The 23,249-nt window shown below is 45.2% G+C and overlaps 1 protein-coding gene across 6 annotated transcripts in view; it reads right to left on the minus strand.

Moving 5' to 3' along the window:
- The window catches only part of Mast4 (microtubule associated serine/threonine kinase family member 4), a 594,674-nt gene that overhangs the window by 544,646 nt on the left and 26,779 nt on the right, over positions 1 to 23,249 (minus strand). For 3 of the 6 annotated variants that reach the window (XM_027401573.2, XM_035440537.1, XM_035440536.1), the window contains exon 1: positions 17,601 to 18,242. The exons of 1 other annotated variant lie outside the window; for it this stretch is intronic. In XM_027401573.2, coding sequence (XP_027257374.1) covers positions 17,601 to 17,960 — 360 coding nt within the window. In that variant the 5' untranslated portion in view covers positions 17,961 to 18,242. Of the gene's footprint in view, positions 1 to 17,600; positions 18,243 to 19,217; positions 19,452 to 22,842; positions 22,982 to 23,249 lie in introns of those variants that run through there. 2 more of the 6 variants (XM_035440539.1, XM_035440540.1) reach the window with 2 other exon arrangements.

Below are 23,249 nucleotides of genomic sequence, written 5' to 3' on the forward strand. Positions count from 1 at the left end.
GCCACTCCCCGGCACCAGGTCCCTTGTCCAACTCTTAACTGCCAAAAACACAAGCTAAATAGTTGGTTTATTGTGTTCTAAACCCTGTCTTTATTAGTTGGCCTTGGAGTTTTATCCCATGAATAGCCATCAACCTTATCACATCTTTGTCACAGGTAATCTCCATCCAGGCACACAGTGGGGAGGGACAGACTGAGGCAAGAGTGTGAACAAGCACACAGGAGAACCAGGGAGAGCCGAGGTTGAGAGCCACCATTCGCTAAATCAGGCTTTCCCAGATCGGTGGGGGCCATCACTTTTAGTCGCTGAGCCACCTCACTTGCCCTTTGCTGATAGATTTAAGGTCCTCCTTTCCATGCATATGTGAGTGGGCATTTCCAAAGGCTCAGCCACTTTGGCAAAAGAACCTTTTTTTCCCTGGTTTTATATGTTTTTATAGTATGTTATTACACAGATTATTGAGCATTGCAATTCAGCAACCAGTTGTGGAAAGGAGCTGCCAGCAAGCAATGCTGTCAGGGAAATTAATTAGTCTGGGGAAAGAAAGGGCAGTTCTTAACTATTTATATAAGGCAGAGTCCGTCTTCCTGCCCAGGACTTTGCAAACATGTCTAAACGCCTGTCTGTTCAGAGTCTAGAGTGCCCAGTGTCCATCCCTCCACAGAACTTCCCCTTCACACAGAGGCCACGGCTGGCCACTCACCAGAAGCTTGAGAAGGTGAAACCCTGACTCGGTGGGCTTTCTAGAATACAGAGAAGAAACCTTCACAGGGGCCATCCCGTGACTTTTATCCTCTCTACCAGCACTCTCTTGAAAACAACAAAAACCCTTCAGACCCCAGATACTTAACCCAGTCCAGCTGGCCCAATTCCAGGAAGTTCTCCCTATGGGTGACCACCGGCCAACCAGAACTTCAGACCTCTGAGAGTAAAAGTAATCTCTTTTGGATCTGACCCTGAGTTGCTCGTGTTGACCTGGGACAGTAACTAAAATGTGAAAAACTTGTGCTCCACACCTATTCAGTCCACAAGGCCCAGTGAGGGACCCTGTCCTAAGAGTCCTCTGTTGGTCTTTTGGTGGTCAGCACTCCTTTCAGGACTGTCATGTCTCTTGGCCTAGAAATGATACTTTCAACAGGGGTATGTGGCACAGTGAGAGGCCACTGAGTGTCTATGAAGATGAGTAAGAGTGGGCTTGGCAGCCCAGTGTGGACAGGGAGTGGACATCACAACCCACGGATACAGGAGCTGCTCCTGTGTTGGGACAAGCAAAGGGGAAGCAGGGGAGAAAACAGCCGACCTTTCTGGTAAGACCCACTGAGCTCTGGGATCCATCTCCAATGCCTTTATTTCAATAATTTAATTAGTAATAAAACCACACAGGATAGCCAGATCAGATTTCAAGTCGTCTAGGCATCTCTGGAACCCAAGTTTCAATTTATGGCTACAGCAGTCACAATGTCATGTGTGGCCCCCACACAGTAAACTACAATTGTAGACAGACAGAGTGGGGAGAGTTTCTTAGGGATTAGCCTTCCCAGAAGGCTCATCTCCCTCCCTATCTGCAAATGCCAGGAGCTTGCATCATGATAGGCCTGAGGCTGGAGAACTTGGATATAAAGTCATAGGGCTCTATGGTCTCAGAAACCTCAGGTAGGGTAGCTCAGGGCCATAGACTACCATAGCCACAACTACATCAAGATGGAATCCATGTGGAGTCTTCACCCATGAGGGCTTGTTCCTACCAAAGACTGACGGGGGTGGGAGGGAGAAGCTTTGCTGGTGGGGTGGGGGTTTGGGGTGACTAAGGTGGTCTTTGAAATTCTAACTTGCAAGGAAAAAAAAACATTACTCTAAACTGAGAAGAACTAGAAACCCTAAAAACTAAGGTTTCTCTTCAAAGCAAGAGCAGAAAATGAATCCCAAATAAATACTTCAAAAGATAGATCATCTGATAAATTCTTACCAACTAAACTCTTGGCCCCACAATAAACAAAAAAACTTCCTCAACATAATGATTTTTTTAAAAAAAAGTATTGGTGCAAAGACTGCTTAATCACTCAGGACCTGCAGATCCTTGAAGAAAGAATACACCGTATGTTTGATTAGAAAATTATGAAGCCATCATAATTTTTATTTTATACCAGGATTTTTAAATTGCACAGGCACAAAATAGAAAGATGGGCAAGACAAACTGCCAATTACTATGCTTATGAAGAAACTGGAAGGTAACTTGAAGGGACACTGGGCGAGGCTTTGGCAATCCCTTCCATTGCTAGAACTCATCTATGAGCTATTTTGATGGGGTTTTCTCAGAAGCGTATCTCATGGACCAAATGATTTAATCACATACAATCTCCTTTCACCTTTCCAATTCTTAAAATCACCAATTCACTGTGGACAGACTGCTTCTAGATTAAGCTGTGTTAGGCTTATTAGTCTGTATCTGGCTCCTCCCCAGGGTCCCTCTCCTTGGCTCTCCTCCTCCTGACCCTCTCCCCATTATGGTCCTCCCCCTCCCCCTCAACTTCCTACCTCTGGCCTTCCTCCTACAGCTACCCCTCCTCCCACTGCCTCCCCTCACCCATCACCATCCCACTGTTCTTCCTCATCTTCCTCCCCTCATCCTTCCCTCTATAGCCCTACTTATCCTCCTTGGTCCTCCAACCCATTCCTCAGCTCTTCCTTCATTCTCCTCCCCACATTCTTCCTGTTCCCCCATTATCCTCTACCCCCTAGTCCTCTTCCTCAACCTACTCTTCTACCTTCTCATTCTCCTCTTCTCTACGGTCCTCCTCTTCCTCCCCATGGCCCACTATGCACACTGGGATCAAGTCACTCCACAGACACGTCACCTCACCTTTAGGCACACAACATATCCCCTTTTTCATTTGACCACACACACACACACACACACACACACACACACACACACACACACACACACACACAGGGGGGTGTAGTTCACACCAGCTCTACCCCCAAGAAAGGTTCACAGCCAAAAGGGTGTGGGAGGAATACCAAACTTCATGTCCTCCAAGCACACCAGCTCCTGTTATGTAAAACACTGTGAGTGAGCACCCTTGTTCTGCAAGATGCTCTGACAGCCCAGCCATAACCCTAGTCCTTCCTCCTTTTCTGCCCTCAAAGGTGTAAGCCAGGGGCTTGAGCAGTGGTTCTCAACCTCTGGGTCTCAACCCCTTTGAGGGGTCACATATCAGATATCCTGATTATCAGATATTTAAATTACAAATCATAACAGTTATGAAGTAGCAACAAAAATAATCTTATGGTTGGGAGTCACCACAACATGAGGAACTAACTATATGAAAGGGTTGAAGAAACACTAGGCAGGAGAAATGCCTTGGCTGTTAACAGTGCCTGTTGCTCTTACACTGAACCTGAGTCCAGTTCCCAGGACCCATGTCAGGCCACTCACAACTGCCTGTAACTCCAAATCTGGGGGATCAGATGCTCTCTTCTGGTCTCCTCAGGCACCCTCCTGCAAACATAAGGCATATACATCCACAGACACACAAACACATGTGCATAAGGGGGGAAGCAAGTCTTTCTTTCTTTCTTTTTTCTTTCTTTCTTTTTTTTTTTTTTTTTTTGGTTTTTCAAGACAGGGTTTCTCTGTGTAGCTTTGGAGCCTATCTGGCACTCGCTCTGGAGACCAGGCTGGTCTCGAACTCACAGAGATCCACCTGCCTCTGCCTCCTGAGTGCTGGGATTAAAGGCATGCGCCACCAACACCCGGTGGAAACAGGTCTTTCAATAAGTGAAAATCAACAGGCAAAGGAGTTCCTGAAACAAGAGTTGGACCCAAACAGTTGCCTGGCCCCAGCCAACATATCACACCATTACTGAACACAAAGGGAACTGCCACTATTGAGTCAGGATTAAAATGAACCATGTGCCCCAAATCCCACTCCAATCAAGCCCTCATTTTCTCAGTTCCTAAGCAACTATTTGAACCATACCAAACTTAGAGTTACCTGAAAAATCCTAATTATTTTGTTTGAGGCCAATGGGTAATGCTTCAAGAGAGTTTCTCACTCATACAGCAGGGCTAGAGCAAAAGTTTGAACACCTGTGAAACGTTAAGTTTAACAGAATTTCACTGGCTGTTCCTTTACATAGTCTCCTAGTTCATGCCCAAGTCAACAAAAATTTAAAAAGCATCCAGTTCTTAAGTATCAAAATAAGTGTCCAAAAGATGTAGATAGTGGTGTCTTAGCCATCTGCAGCAGACTCCACCTGATTCTAGCTTTTTCAGGACGTGGTGAACATTCAACTTCACAGCAGGGCTCACACCTGTCGTTACGATTCATTTGGTAAACCCGAACTCATCATTTAGGAAAATCTGTGTTTCATTTTGCTCTTAATTACTACCAAAGGTCTCTAAGGGGCATGGTGGAGAGGTTGTGGGATCACTCACTATAGCCTGGCTAACGCAATTTTGTCACAGTCTCGCCATCACTTTTAAGAGAACAAATGCACTAATTCCACAACCCATTTGTAACTTTCTCATGAAAGAAGGACGGAGACTAGCCAGCCATACTTGGAAACACACACACACACACACTTTAAATATTTGGTCCCCTCTGGAATGAGGCTCTGGACAATTATTTTAAGCCTCCTCTGTGGGAACTACATCCCGTTATCTAGGTAAGGGCATGGGAGAATTTAATGGCTGCTGACGCCGAGAAAGTCAGTCACACAAATTAGAATATTGGCTATATAAAATCATTTCATTCACAAAGAAAATACTGGGTACTAATGTCTCTTAGCTTTATTTCTAGTAACGGTAGCTGGCTTATTAAAGAGGAATTCTGACAGGGTTTCTAAGGGGACAACCCCATCCCACCAACATGGAGCCTTCATTGGCCTCCCTTCTTATAAGTGACTCTAAGTGTGGCAGAAAATATTTTGCTTTGTGTTAAAATTATTTGTCCCCCATATATGGGGCATATTCTTAAACATTCATAAAGATGACCCAAAGATAGAGGAAGGTCATTGTCACATCTCCAGAAAGCTCATTAGGATCTGTCTTAGTTGAGGTTACTATTGCTATGATGAGACACCAAAAGCAAGATGGGAAGGAAAGGATTTGTTTGCCTTACACTTCCACATCACAGTCCATCACTGAAGAAAGTCAGGACAGGAACTCAAACAGGACCAGAACCTGCAGGCAGGAGCTAATGCAGAGGCCATGAAGGGGTGATGCTTACTGGCTTGCTCCCCATGGCTTGCTCAGTATTCTTTCTTATAGAAACCAGGACTACCATGGATGGTACCACCCACAGTGGGCTGGGACCTCCCTCATCAATCATTAATTAAGAAAATGCATTTTAGGCTTACATAAAGCCCAATCTTACAAGGCATTTTCTTCATGGAGGCCCCCTCTCCTCAGATGAGTTTAGCCTGTGTCAAGTTCACAAGAATCCAGCATAGGATCACCACACGGCTGAGAGTGGAGGTTGACTGGGTGGATGTTGGTCCTAACTCACCTGTTCCTGATCTCAGAGCACCTGGAACATAGGGCTGTTCTCCCCGAGGGGTGCAGAGGTTGAAATCTACCTTCAGCACATAGCCACCTGGCACTTGAAGCCGTTGAAACAACCCCACACTGCAGCACCCCAAAAGGAACTCAACACTCATGTTAAGAACAAAAGCCAGACTATGGAAATGCACTGCCCAGGTTCTCCACAACTGCACTGTGAGAGAACCCACTGACGATGTAGGCAAGACTTGCCAGCCTCTGTCTTGCAGAGCAGTGAAAGGCAAAGACTAGTGTGCTCTGATATACCTTGGCAAACAAAAATGTCCACATAGAGGGCAGGAAAACTCTGCAGTCCTGCAAAGTACAGAGAGGCCCTGGTTACCTCTGTAACCAGATGGAGGACACACATCTTTTAAGCATGTGTGAGCAGAAGATAATAATATAGGATTTTGGTCTAATAGGTTTGTAACACGGAGCCTAAAAAGAATAACTGAAGGAAGAAGACAAGTCCACGCTAGGTTTTGGTTTTTCTGTTTTGTTTTGTTTTGTTTTTGTTTGTTTGTTTGTTTTTAGCTTGGACTGAAAGATCCTGCCATGTATCCAAGAATCTGTAGAGAAAATCCAATAGAAAAAAAAACAAAAAACAATTCTTCAAGTACAGGTTCTTGGAGCTATCACCAAAAACTATCCTTTCAAATTACAGTGAATATAGTATCTTTTAGTATTAAGATGTATGTCTCTATTTTAAAGGTGTCTCAACAGATAGCTGCATCACAACACTGTCCAAGGACCGTCCTACCTCAGACAGCTAAAACTGGCAGGCATAGGAAGGAGGAGGCAGACCCCTCCCATTTATTAGATAGGATGGATCAGTGTAAAGCTTTCAGAACAAACCATGCTTTTCTGGGTTTAAGCCAGCTTACCTGAAAGGATCATGAAGAAGTATACTGACTAGAATTTCTGATAGAATATATTCACAAATTTTAAATGTCTGCATGCACACACAGCTAATCAGCTTAAATCGTGTCATGATGTATGCAGAGACAGTACATCATGTGGTATACCATAAACACATGCTCTTATTTATCTATTACATATCATGGTAAAGTTTGTGGTGAAAGATCATATATGCTCACATTCACAGACCAGAAAAACGCAACAACAGACTGTCAAGTTTATCAAAAGAAAAATGTTATTAACCAGCTCCATAACTAATCACACAATGATTAAATGGTGAAATTCCAAATTTTTACAGAAAGATCACCACTACCACCCCCCAAATAGGAGAGCTAAAAAGGACTCTGGTTTCATCACAGGTGAGGATAAAGAGCCTAACCACCTTGCCCAGCAAGGAGCCAAGGCAAAAGGCACCCATATACCTCAGACAGAACACCCAGCATTCCTGCAAACATGTTCGCTCGTCCCCAGACTAATGAGCACAGCTGAGGATCGCTGCTAACTATGAATGCCATCAGAAATTAAAATGTTTAACATTATGGATGAAAATGGCTTTCTACTACATATAATTTTAATGAATAACCAAGAATTATCATCCCAAAAGACAGCCTCCCAAAGCCAACCAGAGGCTAACTGGCTTCCAGTCCACTTGCTCCATTTGTAGACACACACTGAAGCCATTCACAGATGGCCTAAGTGCCAGGAATGCAGCTTTTATTCTTGGTATTAACAAAAATTCTTCAGACTACACACTCTTCTGTCACTTCACTGCCCATGTCCTCCTCACTTGTATGACAACCAGGAGGTCACTTTGCCCCAGGGTAGTAAATGAATAAGTTTCATTAGACACTGAATTTCAAAGACTTTTCTGTAAACTAAATGGGTAAATGCTTGTAAAACCTTCAGAATAGGTCAAGTTTGGAGGTGGATATAAGTAATCTCAGAGCTCTAGAGGCTGAGGTAGGAAGATCACGAGTTCAAATTCAGGCCAAGAAACCCTGCCTTAAATTAACCAACCAATCAATTTGTTCAGAATGGCACTGACTGCAATTTGTACAATGTGTTCTCATCATTATCCACTAGAAGCCGTGGGCTCTCCTCACTACAGAAATGTGAGCTGATATGACATTTCATTTTCCATCCCGAAGATCACAGAATCTTACAGGAGGGAAGAATGATCATCTCTTAGGCTGTGTGCAAAACTGTATACATAGCAGGAGTGAGATAGCAATTGAAACATTGAAAAAGGAACTGTACAAACTGTTAAGTACCCTACCAATCATCCGATACCCAAAACAACACAGGAGTAACCCTCAGAAATCAGAACTGCAACATAGAACATTAGAAAAGAATAAATAAAGGGTTCTAGCTTTATGAACGGCACATGTAATTTTATTCTGTGTTCACATCTTCAACAGTTCTCAGAGATGATTGACACCCAGAGCAAAAGCTCCAAAGCACTATAAGATGCCCAATCACTAAATGAATGAACAAACAACAGTAAAAAAGCTTGTTCAGCACAGAATAAGGCAGGAAAATGCACAGCAACATCACAGAGAAGAAAAAAAGAAGGTAAGCTCAAACAGAGCTTTCAAACTTATCTTTAATGACTCACTGAAGTCAGTAACCAAAAAGGGCTTTCTTGCCAGAACATTCTGTTAAACAAGGGTTGTACTACTGCCTTGTAGTGAAGTTATTTGTCATGGAGAAGGAGACCATGGTCTATAGAAGATTCTTACGACCAAGCCAGAGATGTGAAAGAAAAGGAAGAGTTAGAATGAATGACAGGTAACCTAATTCACAGAAAATGATGACTGAGAAATTTTATATTCATTCCATGAGAATTTCACACAGTGCATTTTGATCATACTCATGCTCCATTTTCTACTTCCAACTCTCCCTGGACCCACACATTTTCTGCTTCCAGGTCCTTCAGACTCCCCTCTCCCCAACATATTTCTCCTCCCAACAGAGTGCTTTGCACAGAATACAATTAGTGATGCCCATAGTGTATACATGAGTGAGGCCATCCATGGAGCATGGCAACACACCAATGACCCCAAAAATGACTTCCACACCCCCAGCAGCAGTCAACTGCCAATATCTCCTCAGTCGGGATGGGCCTTCCTAAGACCCTGCCTTATTCCTGCTAGAATTTGGGGGATTTTATTGACTTCATCCCATGTCTTGTGCATGTAACTACAGCTGCTGCAAATCCATAAGAGTAACAGTCATGTTGTGTTAAGAAGAGAGCAGAAATAATTTAAACAGAATACAAGACAATAAGAATTTTGCAGGCTCCAGAAGTACCGAAGGTTACTAGTGGACTGACACCCACAGTCAGCTCTACTCCCTCAAGAGAGCTCTGCTTCCTCAGTGGAGTGACCCATGACGGGTTCCACTCCCCTACTGGAGTGACTCCCCACAGCCAGCTTACTCTGTCTTACCTTCTGGCTACTCACACATCTAAGCCAAGTTCCTTCCAAGAGGACTATTTTCGACTTCAAAAGTGGCAATGTGTAAAACCAAGGTGTTAGGAACATTTTGCTAATGAAAATCAGGTACTCCCAGAGTTGTCATTTCCGGTGAATCTTTTATCCTCTGCCCACAGAATTTCCAACATAACTAAGACCCGTGCATCACAATGGATTAAATCTCGTCCTAAAAGGTCTTATAGGCACCTTAGGGACTATCTCCTCACTAGTCAATAAAGAAAGGGGACACCTCTGAGGATCAGTTTCTGCTGGAACTAGAAAAGACGAAAAAAAAGATTTTCCAAGAAATGCAATGTGACCTTAAATGCCATTACCAAGGCTATTTTTCAAACAGTAGATAAATAATTCAAGGTACTTTAATTTAGTGCAATAATGCAGGCTCCTGATACATAACAAGTGACTCTCATTCACCAGTGAACAGTATTTTTTTTTCTCTAACTTAATGAGGTGCTTCAACTTACTAGTCTGTTAAGGGCCATCAGGACATGAAGGTCCATGTCTCCTTGGGTTCTTCTACCAGGTAACTTGACTTACTTGATGTATGCGATGTTTTAAACGTGGACCTTCCTGCACGTCTTTCTCAAGACCAGTGTCTGGGGCTGTTGAGCTCTCTGCAGAAACTCCTGTGAGGAGGCCCAGATTCTTAAAACTGAAGACCTGGGTGAGGGCTCAGGTTATTTCAATGAAGCCAGCAGAGTTAATACCACATGAGTGAAAAGGCAGATTCCCTGGATTAATGTTGTGTGTGTGTCTCCATGGAACCAACAAATCCACAAAGAATTGATATTTGACATTCAACCTTTCTACACAGAATGGCTTTTACAACATCTGCATACCACTTCGACAGTGAGTGGAGTTCTGCTGCCATCATCATGTGACTACAGTTTTGACTGCATGGCTTCTCAGAATGTAAGTGTCCATAATAGAGCAACACAACATTGGCAACACTAATTCCAACTCAAGTTTCTTTCCCTGTGGCTGTTGCAGCCCTGTGTCACTTCCTGCATTGCCTAGCTATCCCTGTGTACAAAAATGCCTGGAATGGCAAGTGATCAGAAGGCCAAGGTGCAATGGTATTTTTAGACAAACACAGAAACACACAAAATCACTGCCCAGGAAAGAATGCCACCCTTGACTTCCCCTGCAGGTTAAAAAGGAAACTGAGTTCTCAGGCCAAAGCCCACAGATCCACATCTGACTGGAGTTAGTTAATTCAGGCTCATCCACCCAAATCAAATTGGGCTCACTTGGGAGGTTGCTCCGTGCCAAAAAGTGTTAAATGACAAAGTTCCGAACGTTAGAATTAAATTTTCATTTTCCACATGATAGCCTATGAAATCAGTAAGGAAAAGGAGCCAAATGTGCCGGCATCTCTATCTTCCTTCCGGCACGCCCACCTTCTCCCTGCAACCCCCAATATCATCACAAAGCATTTGGGCTGAAAGGTTCAGTGGAAGTAAGTGCCATAATCAAAATTATATCGACTGTGTCTGAGCGGGGAATTGATGGGCAAGCAAAAGACTACGGGCCCGGGATACAAATTTCTAAGCTGTCTCAGACACGTTTCTAGTTAGGAATATAACTCATTAAATAAGCAGGAATACTCTGCAGCGAGAGATGCTATAGAAATCCCCAGGGCCTTCAGGCAGGTCCTACACCCTTCCACCACCACAAGGCAACACTGCGTAGAGAATGCTGACTGCAGTCCTGATGTACATTCTGCTACACTTAAAGGATTTCTCCTGACCCTGGAGACATGTAACTACCGTGCAGCTCTTCCCAGGAATTCTGAGACAGGTGAAGGAGGACAAACAAGTGCTCAGAGAGCTACAGGAACAGCAGCCCCCTGCTTAATCTTGTATCACACTATACTTTAGCCGAAAGTAACACCAGCAGATACAAAGCCACAGATGAACAGTGAGGCACACCGAAGACAGAGAAACCTGTGAAGCCAATGACGTAAGCTGTGCAGGCGTCAGCCTGGACAAGTACAAGGACAGAAGCCCAGTCTAGGGGAGAGAAGAGCAAAGAGCAACGGTCCTGGGTTACTGTTTGCTCAAATGTGTATAGTTACTCAAAGGGACATGTCGGGAGTGTTGGATAACTTGCACAGATGAGTTCTTCAATCTTCTAAAGTTCAACTGAATGTCCAGATTTCTCCTCTGGGAAGTCGGGGTGGCTTCTGTACTACAGTTCTCGCCTCTTCACCCCAATACTTAAGAACTTGATTTGACTTTCCAAGCCTCACCCCACCTCCACCTTACTCCCTTATCAGCCTACAAACTCGGATGAAGTTCGAATCAACCTTCCTGCCTCACCACACAGCTGCCATCCCCCTCTGTCTAACAACCTGGTAATTTACATATTCATAGAGTCCTTTAGGATACTGATTGATAACTGATCACTAAGATTGGGTTCCATGTGGAAAGGGGAGGCGGCATCTCCACAAAAAGGCTAATGAATCATTCACTGTAAAGTTTGCTGTCTCTAGCTCATAAAAGCATGCCACCCATGAAATTGATGGTGATACATGTCACATACCTACCTACACAGAAAGGAAAGAGCCAGGCAGGCCACCATCAAAGAGTCTAGCAGCACAGTCCACCCAGGGAGCAACTTAGGATCTCTGCTTTATCCCTTTCTATGGTAGCTATGGCACCAACACTCTCCATAAACCAGCCTTCCCCTTCCTCAAGAATAAAGCAAACATGCTACAGAATGATTAATAGATGCCATGCATCATTCTGGAGATGAGCTCGAGGCATCAATTCTTTCTAAGACCCTCTGCAAGAGGTAAATGGACCCAGCATTGTTAGTAAACCTAGATGAAGTTGTCTTTTCTAAGTGACTGGACTAAGATGGGGCCATGCCTCCAGATCAGGGAAACACTAGCTGTTTGCTCCGAAGGGATGAAAGAAATGAGCACAAGCCCTTTCCAGGCAAAGCCACAGAATTCATGAGCATGATGAGAAGTGACAGGGGTGTCTTTTATCTAAAAACACAATCTTCTTTACTGAGAGCATACTGTCACCTTTGCTCAGGTCTCTCCTAGTCGGGGCCACATGTATGGTTCCTTCCTATGACTTCTCCAGTTTTTCGTATCTGTACCCCCACCTCCATACCCTCCCGCCTAAAAAACAAGAACAAATGAAAGAAAACAAAACCCACTGGACTCACCCTCTGTGCCCACTAAATCTGAACCAACAAATAGATTCCCACCTGCTTGGAAATATTAGCAAGGTGTAAATATTGTCCAGGTCCTGCGTTACCAGATGTGGCAAAGGAAAAAGCTGGGCCTTCCCTCAATAGGAAAATAATCCACCCCAACAAGCCAAACACTGGTAGCATACATATGTTGGCACGCTAACACCAGATTCCTGTCCACAGGGGCACAATCTCAGAGAACACCCCCCCCCCCAGGTTCTCCTCAGGTAAATCTGTCCCTATACTTTACTGTGGAAATGAGCACTGGTAAGTCCTTCCTCTAAAAGTTTTCCTCTCAAAACACAGGGAACAATCACACCCTATCCTCTGGAGTGGATCTAAACTACTTGCTGACCATCTTTCATAAGTATTTACTGGAAGTCTCTGAATTATCTTTTCCCCTCCCCATCTCATTCATACACTATTCATTACCAGGCCTCTCCCTCAGACTGTCAGTTCCAACTCAGGAACATGTAAAGAGGCTGCACCTTCAGTTCTCAACACATGGGCTTCCAGATGCCTGACTTCCTTCAAATACAAATCTCATCGGGGCCACACTCCCCTGCTTCAAATCCTCCAATGGCTCCCAATGCCCTTAGCATGAAGTCCACAGGGCCCTGTCCTACTCAGTGGTGTTGTCACTCTCAGTCATCTGTTCCATGCTCATCTTTCCTCCATGCCAAGCAGAGGCCCACAGTCCCTGCAGGAGCTGTCTAGCTTTGCCGCCTTCAGAACCTGCCTCACTCTGGTTCTTTCCTTTCTTCTCTTCCATCTAACTTCTGCTCATCTTCCAGGTTTCGGCTCATGGATTTACAGAATTCGATCACATACCCCCTCACAGCCTGCTGCCTCGGTTGTCACCTTTGTCATCAGTTAATTAATAACCATGTGCCTATGTCTAGCTCCCTCAGCTCCTGAGAAGCTCGGCAATGTCAAACCCACCTCTGCCCAGGATGACGCCTCAGGGCAGGATTACATATATACTGGTAGACTGACTGCTGTTTTAATCTCATGGCTCGCACTGAAGACAGTCAAAAGTAGACTAAATAATAAATATGCCAAGATTCATGCACTTCTCTTTTCAAATTATGTAACTTCCGTGATTAATAAAATATAAAGTCTATGGAAAGGAATGGCTGGATTCATGATTTCTTTTTGCTGTTTATTCTCATAACCAATAAAAATCTGAAACCCATCTATTATATTATTGTCATGTGGGGAACCCCAAAACACAAACACTTCCCCAAATGATGTTAAAGGCCATCCTCACATTCAGACACCATTTAATATAACAGTTTTGTGCTTCCAGTTAATAAGGGACACCTTCTCAACTTCTTTCAATAAAGTAAGTCCCTTGGTACAGCAGAATACAACCAGCTGACAGGAAGTAGGCTGGCAAGCTCTTCAACTACAAAGCCCTCTTTGGCCATTCTGGGTGGCTCTGGAAGCTTCAAATTCTAATACAGTCTGAAAAGCAGGTGTGCCTGATTTGACTTTGTTAATATCTATTTAAAATGTTAAAAAAGTTCTAATACCTAATATCTCTCCTGTGAGCCACAAGGTGTTTGTTTGTTTGTTTTAGTGGGAGAGGAGGCACAAGATTGGTGCATTGGAATTCACAACAGACAATATAAATGGACAACATGCTTGGTCACCCTTCAATCAAACAGACCACTAGTTTCAGAGGTGTCATTCAACGTATGTTTACTAAGTTCTCGCTCATTTATTAGAGGCCGATGCTAAGCATCCAGGGTTTAATTCCTGCTGTCAGCAAGTTCACCACCAACAGCTACCAAATGGTACCTCATTGGTATCATAAGACACTTTGGGAAAAATACAAGATAGAATGTCTTAGAGCCTTGTGGTCCTTCTCGCCCACTTCCCACCCACATCCCAGCTGAGGACAGAAGCCAAGGTCTGTTCCTGGGTGAGCACTCTACCACTGAGCTAAATCCCCAACCCCTTTTGTGCTTTTGCTTTTTTTCTTTTTGAGCCATGATTCTCAACCTTCCTAATGCTGTGGCCCTTTAATACAGTGCCTCATGTTGTGGTGATCCCCAACCACAAAATTATTTCCGTTGCTACTTCATAACTGATTTTCCTATTGTTATGAATCATAATGTAACTATCTGATGTGCAGATGGTCCTAGGTGACCCCTAAGAAAGGGTTCTTCGACACCCCCCAAGGGAGCAGGACATACAGGCTGAAAACTACTATCTTAGAGGCAAATTGCATAAATGGGGGTCCAGTCCTCCAACCTAAATTGCCCATCAGAAATGCAGTGTGCAACCCCTCAACATAGAGAACCCCACATCCACAGGCTTGCAGCCAAGACACAAGGCAGAGATGGGTTTGTTTGCTTGCTTGCTTTTTAACAAAACAGAGAGTCTGCTCTGACTCTCATGTGTTTAATATTAAGTTTAAAAATGGTTGGGTTTGCAGCTCAGTGGTAAGTGCTTGCCCAGCACATATAACACTGTAGATTTTTATCCCCACAGCACAGGATAATAAAAGGAAATTAAAATTTTAGATATCTATCAATGCCAATGTTCAACTAATTTTTAAGACATCAAAGCCCGGAGGTCTGACTGAAGCACCTGAGACTAATACGCATGTATTAGTAGGAAGCTAGAACTATGAGATAGATAAAGTACTGTGACCCTTACTAGATATATTCAAAACATCTTTAACAAGGTTGTCAAAAAGCAGCACTATAGGAATATGCTAGGAACCAACCAGAATTTCCTTGCATTTTAAAAACAAATACAGTAAGTTGGTATCAAAAAAAACTTTGGAAAAAAATTAATCTCCTAAGCCACACAGCAATCTTTAAATTGAAATGAATGCCTTTCAATTCTATGAGTGGCTCTTAAGCCTTTTAATGCTTTATAGCCTGGGCCTTGCTACAGTATAACTAAAGCTATCCCCAGGTGCTTTGTCACAACACAGCCTGAAATAAACAGAAAGAATCCCCACAAGCACACTTATAACAGTAAAGGGGGAATAAGCCAAGAGCTGCAGAAATGGCTCAGCCATTCAGAACAACAGGGTCAGAGGTCAGTTCCTAGCACATCTGGTGGTTTACAGCTGCTTTAACACCAACTCCAGGGGATCCAACATCCAAAGCCCTCTTCTGGACTCCAGCAGCACTTGCACTCATGTGCACACGGCGTGCACATCATTACAATAATAAATCCTTCTTAAATGGGAATAAAACCTTGGATTCTCTCACATTAGACAGTACATAAATTATGCATTAATGAAATAAGTCAGCCCAACTTTGAAGTTCAATTCAAAAAAATTTTATAAGCAATAACTTAAAAGTTACTGTTCACTGATATTTACTTGGAACTCAATAATCAACTATGCTGAGAGTAAATCAGATGATGTATACAGCATGTATAAAGCATCTCAAGAGTGCTATTGCTGTCACCTCCATTTAAGAGGTAAGAAAACTGAGGCTGACAGAACTCCTATGGTCCATAAGCACAGACTTCCTCAAGGTGACAGAACCAGAAGTCAAACCCAGGGATTTCCATGAAAGGGGGTGTTTTTAGTTGGCATTCCTGAACCTTCTAGAACAGTAATTTAAAATGTGGTTTTTTCCTTAAGGAAAGGGGCAAAAGAGTTTTTGTTAATTTCCCAAAGCCACAATTCCACCGAGTATACCTCATCAGCACCAGTGAGTATACATGAATTTTCAGACCCCTCATCAAGTTTTATCACTTCTCTACTGCTGAGGTGGGAGAGCCACATAACTTGGGTTTTGTTTCAAAATTCTGAGGGAAAGTCAAGGCTTCACTCCATCATCCAATTAGGCTAAGTCGTGCCCCAAATTGCAGCACTGTCTGTTTAGGTCCAATTCTGAACTTTCCCAACAGTGACCAAAATCATTCAGCCATCCTACTCTGAAGCACAATATATGTTCCACTCAACCAATCTTTCTGGGAAATAAAATATCATTATAGCCACTTTGGAGAAAGTAAAACACTGTCACCCTGAGGGGAGTCGATAAATCAACTATACAATCAAGATCAAAACTGAGAAGTTACCCACCCCACTCCCCACATCTTGTGCATCCCATATTAGCTAAACAGAATGATTAAGTTAGGATAGCCAGTTACCCAGAGCCAACATGCTCCATCAAAGAGAGATGCACCCATGAGGAAGCTCTGCTCTCTGCCAGAATCTAGGGTGGGTGTGTCACTCAACAAACTCCTGGAATGACTAATCTAAATCTAGAATTTAGAGCTATCCAAAATTCCAAGTCAGAAACAGCATTCGTGTTGGAGTGAACTTTGCCTTGAAATTCTCCACTTTTGACTACAGAACTGAACTTGTAAAGAATGAAATGAGTCCAGATCTTACAACTAAGGCGCAGAAGAGTTCTAGAAAGCAGAATACCGGACACCTGCCTAAGATCTGTGCAGTCCCACAGGCATCCAGGAATGGATCATGTTTGCCACCAAAGTACTGGCCAATCACCAGCCCAGGCTGGGACTTGCCTCTGCTGGCCTTGTGCCAGATCCAGTCCCTGCTTCCAGGCTGGGCACCCAGGGGGCTAGTACCAGGACCCTGGGCTCTGTTTACTTCTTCCAGGGACAAAGGCAATTGTTCACTAGTGCTAACACCAGCAGAGACGGGGAAAATACCAGGCAGGCACTGTGGAATTAATTTCACAAGGAGACTATGCTAGGGTTATGTTTTATTTATGGCTCTGTCCAAAGCAAACAATCTTTAAGACGTGAACAATCTTCCTTCCCTGTCTTCCAAAGCAATTAGGAAAAGCAACCTAGGGGATCATGAAACTCAGTGTGTCAGGAAGCAAACCACAAGTTTTGGATGCACAGCCTTCCAGGAAATGAGGTTGGACAAAGTCCTCTGAGGAAGGTAAGATGCATCCTTCCCGGTATGGTGACAGCGTTTAACTTGGGGAATCTTCCTCTGCCCGAGGATCCACAAACCATCCAGGGACTGCCCCAGGGAACCCTAGTCTCTGACACCCCAGAAGTGCAATCCGTAGCCATCACTGCCATCCGAATCCTACGCTCGGGTATCCCGCTCCACCCTACACTTCAGTAGTTAGTCAGCGACTCCCACTTTTAGGAATCGGATCTGAGTTGTAGGGACAAGCCAAGCTTTCAGATCACATCCTGATGCTGACAACCCAAGCAGATACAGATAGGAAGGGATTGGTTCTGTGACATTTCCAAAGCACACCATCGGGTAGCCCATGTAGAAAAGCGCGCGAGGACAACCACAAGAAGTCAAGGACCCAAAGTCTCCTGACCGTCACTATCCCAGTCACTATCCCAGGATGGTGGCCGAACGCCTTTAGTTCCCTCCCCTCTCCAAGACACCGGCGCGCACGCAACGGGATCTAAGGGGTCCCTGCAAGGAGACCTAGAGGGTTCAGGATGGGACCGGCGGGGCCCACCTCCTCGTCCTGCTCCTCCTGGGATGCACTGCTGACCCTGGGTACCGGCGGCAGTACCGCTCCTCCGGGGGGCGGCAGCGGCAGAGCAGGAACTCCACGCTCCAGCGCCACGCGCGCGGGAGCCCACACGGCGGGCAGCCGAGTTCCCAGGGCGCCGCCCGGCGGCCGCGGCGGCTGAGACCTGCAGGAGAAGCGGCCGGGCTCCCCTTCCTCCGACAGAGTTTCCGAGCCCGAGGACGACTCCGCCGAGGACGCTCCCTTCGAGGACACGGCTGCCGCCGGAGGGACTAGGGTCCGGGAGCCGTGGCCGCTGCAGCTGCGGGGCACCGGCTCGGGCGCCTCAGAAACTTTCTCCCCCATGACCCTCTCCAGCCCAAAGTGCCGCCCGATGGGTGGCGGGGCACTCGGCGTCTCCCGGGGAAGCCCGGGCTGCTCGGCTGCGTCTGGATCACGCTGCGGCTCCCGGGCTGCTGGGAGCACCGCCGGCGACTACATGACCGAGACCGGGCCGCAAGAGCGCGTCGCCAAGTTCACGGCCGCCGTGGCTCGGCTGCTGCCAGGGAGTCCCGCGCGCGGGGCCATGCCCGCCACGATCGGCGCTCCGCGCTGCGCCCGAGCCGCCGGGACTGCGGCTTCTCCAGCTAAACCTGCCTCCGGGACGGAGCGGAGGAGACGGGCAGCCCGCGGAGCCAATGGCAACGCAGGCGCGCCGGTGGGCGGAGGCTACGGAGCCGCTGGCCGCGTGGGCGTCAGGTAGGGGAGGTGGGGCCAGGCACGGGCCAGCGAGCCCACGGGAGCTCTGGGTGTGCGGGGCAGCCCCACCGCTCGCGACCCGGTGGGGCGAGCTCGGAGCCTGCAGACTCAACCCGGGCTGGGAATTCGAATTGGGCGGGGGAGTGGCCGTCCGTCCTTGGGACGCCGGAGGGAGATGGCCGAGTGAGGTCAAACCTTGGAGAACCGACTTTATCTCCAAAAAGTGGAATCGGGGTAAACTAAGCTGGAGGAGGCTTCGCGAAGAAACGGAAGCGCACGGCCAGTCACGCACGCACTCACACTTCCATCAGTGTGCAGAGAGTGAAATCAGTGATGGAGCGAGAGAATCCGAACGAAGCTCATCTCCAACCCCCCTCTCTGGTTAAACTTCTTGGGCCTCAATTTCTTCAGCTGTAAAGGGAAACCAACGTCGATGGTGTCTGGCAGTAAGACTAGAGCAAAATAGTCAGCAGAGTGCTTGGCTGGAACACAAGCAAGGTCTCCAAAGATGATTCTCTGTATTTCTACTTAGAAACTAAAGTAAAGTCAAAGACACGCGCCTGTAGCAAAGGAAGAAAACAGCAGATGCCTGGTGTTTAGGACCTAGCTGGATAAGAAGGGCCCTAGCATCTCTCTGAGGTTCTGCTTCTGGGTAAAGAGACACATTCCTTCTGACCGTTTTTTTTTTTTTTTTTTCTAGCTCTGTATAGCAACAACCAGACCTGGATTCATTCTCCTCCCCTCTAAGAACAAGAAGAAAGATCTTCCACCAAAGGCACCACCACCACACCTTAACCCTTGCGGTGTGTTGAATCCCTGGGAAGCCAGTACGGAGTTAGGTAGTGAGAAATAAATGATTCCTACTTGCGTTCAGCTCCCGAGCCGTCTGAGCTCCACACTGTGACCCGGGGTATAAATTCAGCCAGCTTCCATTCTGCCGACGTTGATTGAGATATGTGCCAGTTGGTTGCAGGGGATACAAAGATGAATACGGCAGGTCCCCTGCCCTTGAGGAGCTTGTGGTCGGGGGAGAGATTGATACTGCATAATATCGCCCCATTATTCATGTTTAAAAGCTCTGGTAAGTGTTACAGTGTGCTGTGGGAGAAGAGAGGGAGAATTACAGCGAAGCCATTGCAGATCCTCAAGCCCAGGAGTCCTCCAGAATTTTACATTTCTGTCACAACAGGTTTGCCAAGGGTGCTTAAGAAAAGGACTGGGGTTGAAAGTCCCGTTGGCTAATGAGCCCTTTTATGCTACCGAAGTATTTACAAGTGATAATGAAAAGTGGGGTGGGGGCTACCTATCTAGTCTGGATAGAGGCTTTGTCCTGAACACTTTGGTACTGCCTCTAAAGGGGGAAGCAGTAGGATGTGACCCTCTGGCTTTAGATGGCTGTCAGAGTTGCATTGTGACACTTCAGAATGATCCAAGGGGATGGGAAATCCCGCTGAGGTAAAAGGACATTCAAGAGACTTAGCTAAGTGGTAATGGAGAGGCTGAGGAGCGCACAGTGGGGCGGTCTGATTCCATCCCCTGGGCCTCACAATGACTTCCTTCCTTAGAGCACTGGCCTTTATCAGAGCCCCTATGTGGTTGATTCAGCACAGGGGACTGAAATAAAGATTTAAGCAAGCCATTCACATCAAAGAGGAAGGATTGCCTCTCAGTTCGGGGGAAGGGTACGGCAAGGACATGATTTGGATACTAACAGCAAAAACAGCAGTTCCTAGAGGCTGAGCTTTTCCTGCGAATGGCCTGGTGGGGTCCTGGTAGACACCCAATGGGACACATTCTGTTAGTAACATTGCAGGGATGAAGACTCAGAGTCTGTAAAGCCAAAGAGCTGGTCAAAGGTCACACAGCAAGTGAGCAGTGGTGCTGTGGTTGGTACCCTGAGGTCTATTTGGAGAATACCACTCAGAACAGAGAGTTTTTGAATCAAGGATGCACATATGTGCATACGAGATATAAATAGCCATAGAAAAAGAATACTGTTGCCTTGGTTTATAATGCAAAAAGAAAATCCCTTTGGTCACTTTTTTTTTTTTTTTTTTTTTTTTGGCCCACAAACATAAGGCACTATGCCAGGCAAGGTTTTAAGCACTGTGGAAAAGCGATTATAATCCTCATGTTGATCCAGTAAGGTATCTACAATTTTTTGATCTCCTTTCACATATGTGAAATACTGGAATCTAAAACAGAGAAGTCAAGCAGTTTGCCTAATGTCACACAGCTAGCAAGTGTTAGGGCCAAGATTCAAAATCAAACAGTATTCATGCTCTTAACCTGTGCTATTCAAAGTCAAGAACTAAATAGTATTTATTAAACATTTCAAACACTGATCCCAAATAAGAAATACATTTTACATGGCAAATCACAGCACACACATATACACACAGACGCAAATAATGGTTCATGATTTGATCCTCTTTTTGTAGATGATACAGCCTGAAATTTGTATTTTTTTCTGAAAAATTAAGTATGCTAGTAGTGATTCACTAAGTGGGTTTCACACTCTCCTTTAAAACTTCTGGTTTCCAAGTATGCTTGGTCACCACACTTGTCAGTGTCTGCCTGAGAACCATGACTGAATTTGAGGCTAAGAGCTTCCAGATCAGAACAGGGAAACTCAAAGCAGGACTGGAAATAGAAGATGGCCAGAAAGTCAGAATAACCCCCTGAAATAACCCCAAGTAGACACACCAGCACATCCTGGGATTGGCTAAACCACTGGGCCCAGGTCAATTTACCCATCTAAATCCTGCAATTCAATTCTCCTGTCTTACTGAAGTATAAATCCCTTCTCCCGTGTCCCCAGGGTGTCCCCTCCTAGAGAATGTTTCAAAAATGCCCCCAATATGTTGGGGACTTTGAGGTCTGAGGTGAGAGGGACAGCAGTGCCCCCAACCCCCACCTCTGCATTCTCATTGCAGGTATAAGGGGGGTGGTTAAAGACATCGTTATGACTCCTGTGAGGCAATAATACATCTTCAAGTGAAGAAACAGAGCAGCCACAAGAGAAGAGGGACAGAGCAGCCAGCATACCAGATGTATGTCCTTTGTTGTGTGGTTGAGCACTTGCCTCAGATTTCTGTGTCATGCACCCAAGTTGATGAAGCCATGGCCTATGGACCTGCATGGCCTCTGCTTGTCTCTGCTGCATGGACAGGGCCAGGTGAGAATGTCGACTCTGACTGGCAGGTGAGTGATGTTCTAGTACCAGTCATCACCCACTTCATCGATTCCCAGCACTGTGGCCTTTCTTCCATGCATTAAGTTTAGGGCTCAATAAAAACAGAAATCAGTTCTTTTTCTTTCTTCTATAAAATGAGATCATCATAAACTCAGAATGAACCTTTTTTTTTTTTTTTCAAAATCACAGTTAATATGTTCCTAACTACTTAATGCACTGGAACTGTTAACTATCGGCTTGTCTTATGAAAGATGATGGATTAGCTACCTTTGCTGGGTTAGCTTTATACATGCTGTTGATGCTCCGCTTTGCCTTCTCCATCAGGACCAAGAGTGTGCAGTACTGAGATATAGTGAGCACTGACCAGAAGGCATCTGTTGAGGCTTCACAAATAGCACAGTGTCTTTACAACCATCCGTGGGGGGGTGGGGGGGGCATCTCCTTTATTTTGTGTCTGAGGCTCTAAGGAAGGAAGGGTTACAGTACCAAGTTCCAGACGACAAATCAAATAATTTCTAAATCATGCTGGATAAAGCCTGGGAGGAAGGGTAACATGTATTATAGCCATCAGAGTCACTCACCTAGAAGGCAAGCAGGGTGGGAACCCGAGCTCTGTTAGCTAATGAAAACATACGTTTGATCAACCAACTGTCTGTAATCTTAACTATTGCATTTAGATGTGTGTTAGAGGTAGAGTGTGTGCCAAAGACCACCAGGGAATTAGTGATGCTTATTCCCACCCAAAGATATGGGATTTTGCATCTTCATAGGACTGACCGAAGCCATCCAGTGAATGAACACTGGGTATCTGAAAGCTGAAGGAATGCTACAGGTGACCTTCATTTGGAAAATCAAAGAGGTGCTGTAAGGGGCAAACTGCATGGCTCCATAGAAGCCAGATAAATGTAACTAACTGTAATTGGGTCTCTCTGCACCTTGTGTTACTCTCCTGAAAACCAGCAGCTGGAATGGAGTATGCACAAGCTAAAAACAGCTGGGAAAACTGAGCTAATGCAGAAAAGAAAAGAAAAAAAGAAGCTGAAGACAGCATCCCTAGAGGCTTCTGTTCAAACGAAGTCCAACATAATGACCTACTTCCCACAGAAGACTCCCACCTTTTGTATCAGTTTTTCCAAGATGAATGCTCACATCTGGGGTTTTTGTTATGCTTTCAGAGTGAAAATGCTCTTTTATTATCACTCGCCATGTTTCAAAAAGATGTAACCAAGATCCTTTGCCTGTTGAGGCAACATAAGACAAGGGAAAAAAAAAAAAAAACCAATAACAACAAACCTGTAGCCATTCCTTTTTGTTCTTTGTGGTGGTTTGCTTTCAGTCAAACACTTCCATTTTCCATTTTCACTTCTTAGATCAACCTCCTTGACTTTGTCCACATTGTGGAGCAAGAAGACCCTTCTGCCACGAACTCCAACTAATTAGAAAATAAACGAGGAGCAGTGACATAGCAAGCATTTGCTTCCTCAAAGGCACAAGGCATTTGCAAATCCACGAGTGATTTTTAAGGTGTCTGCTACTGGAGGATATGTGATCTAGCTCTCTTTGCTTTCAGAGAGTGTAGTCTGCCAAACAACCATGATAGAGAACCAGAATCTAGTCTCTCACCCAAATCTGCAGAAACACACAAGTTCCCCAAAGGTTTTAAAGACACAAGAAAAGAAAGATCGGGTCCACTGGTTCTC

This window comes from Cricetulus griseus, chromosome 2 (assembly GCF_003668045.3).
Source record: "Cricetulus griseus strain 17A/GY chromosome 2, alternate assembly CriGri-PICRH-1.0, whole genome shotgun sequence".
In the NCBI taxonomy this organism is placed as follows: Eukaryota; Metazoa; Chordata; class Mammalia; order Rodentia; family Cricetidae; genus Cricetulus; species Cricetulus griseus.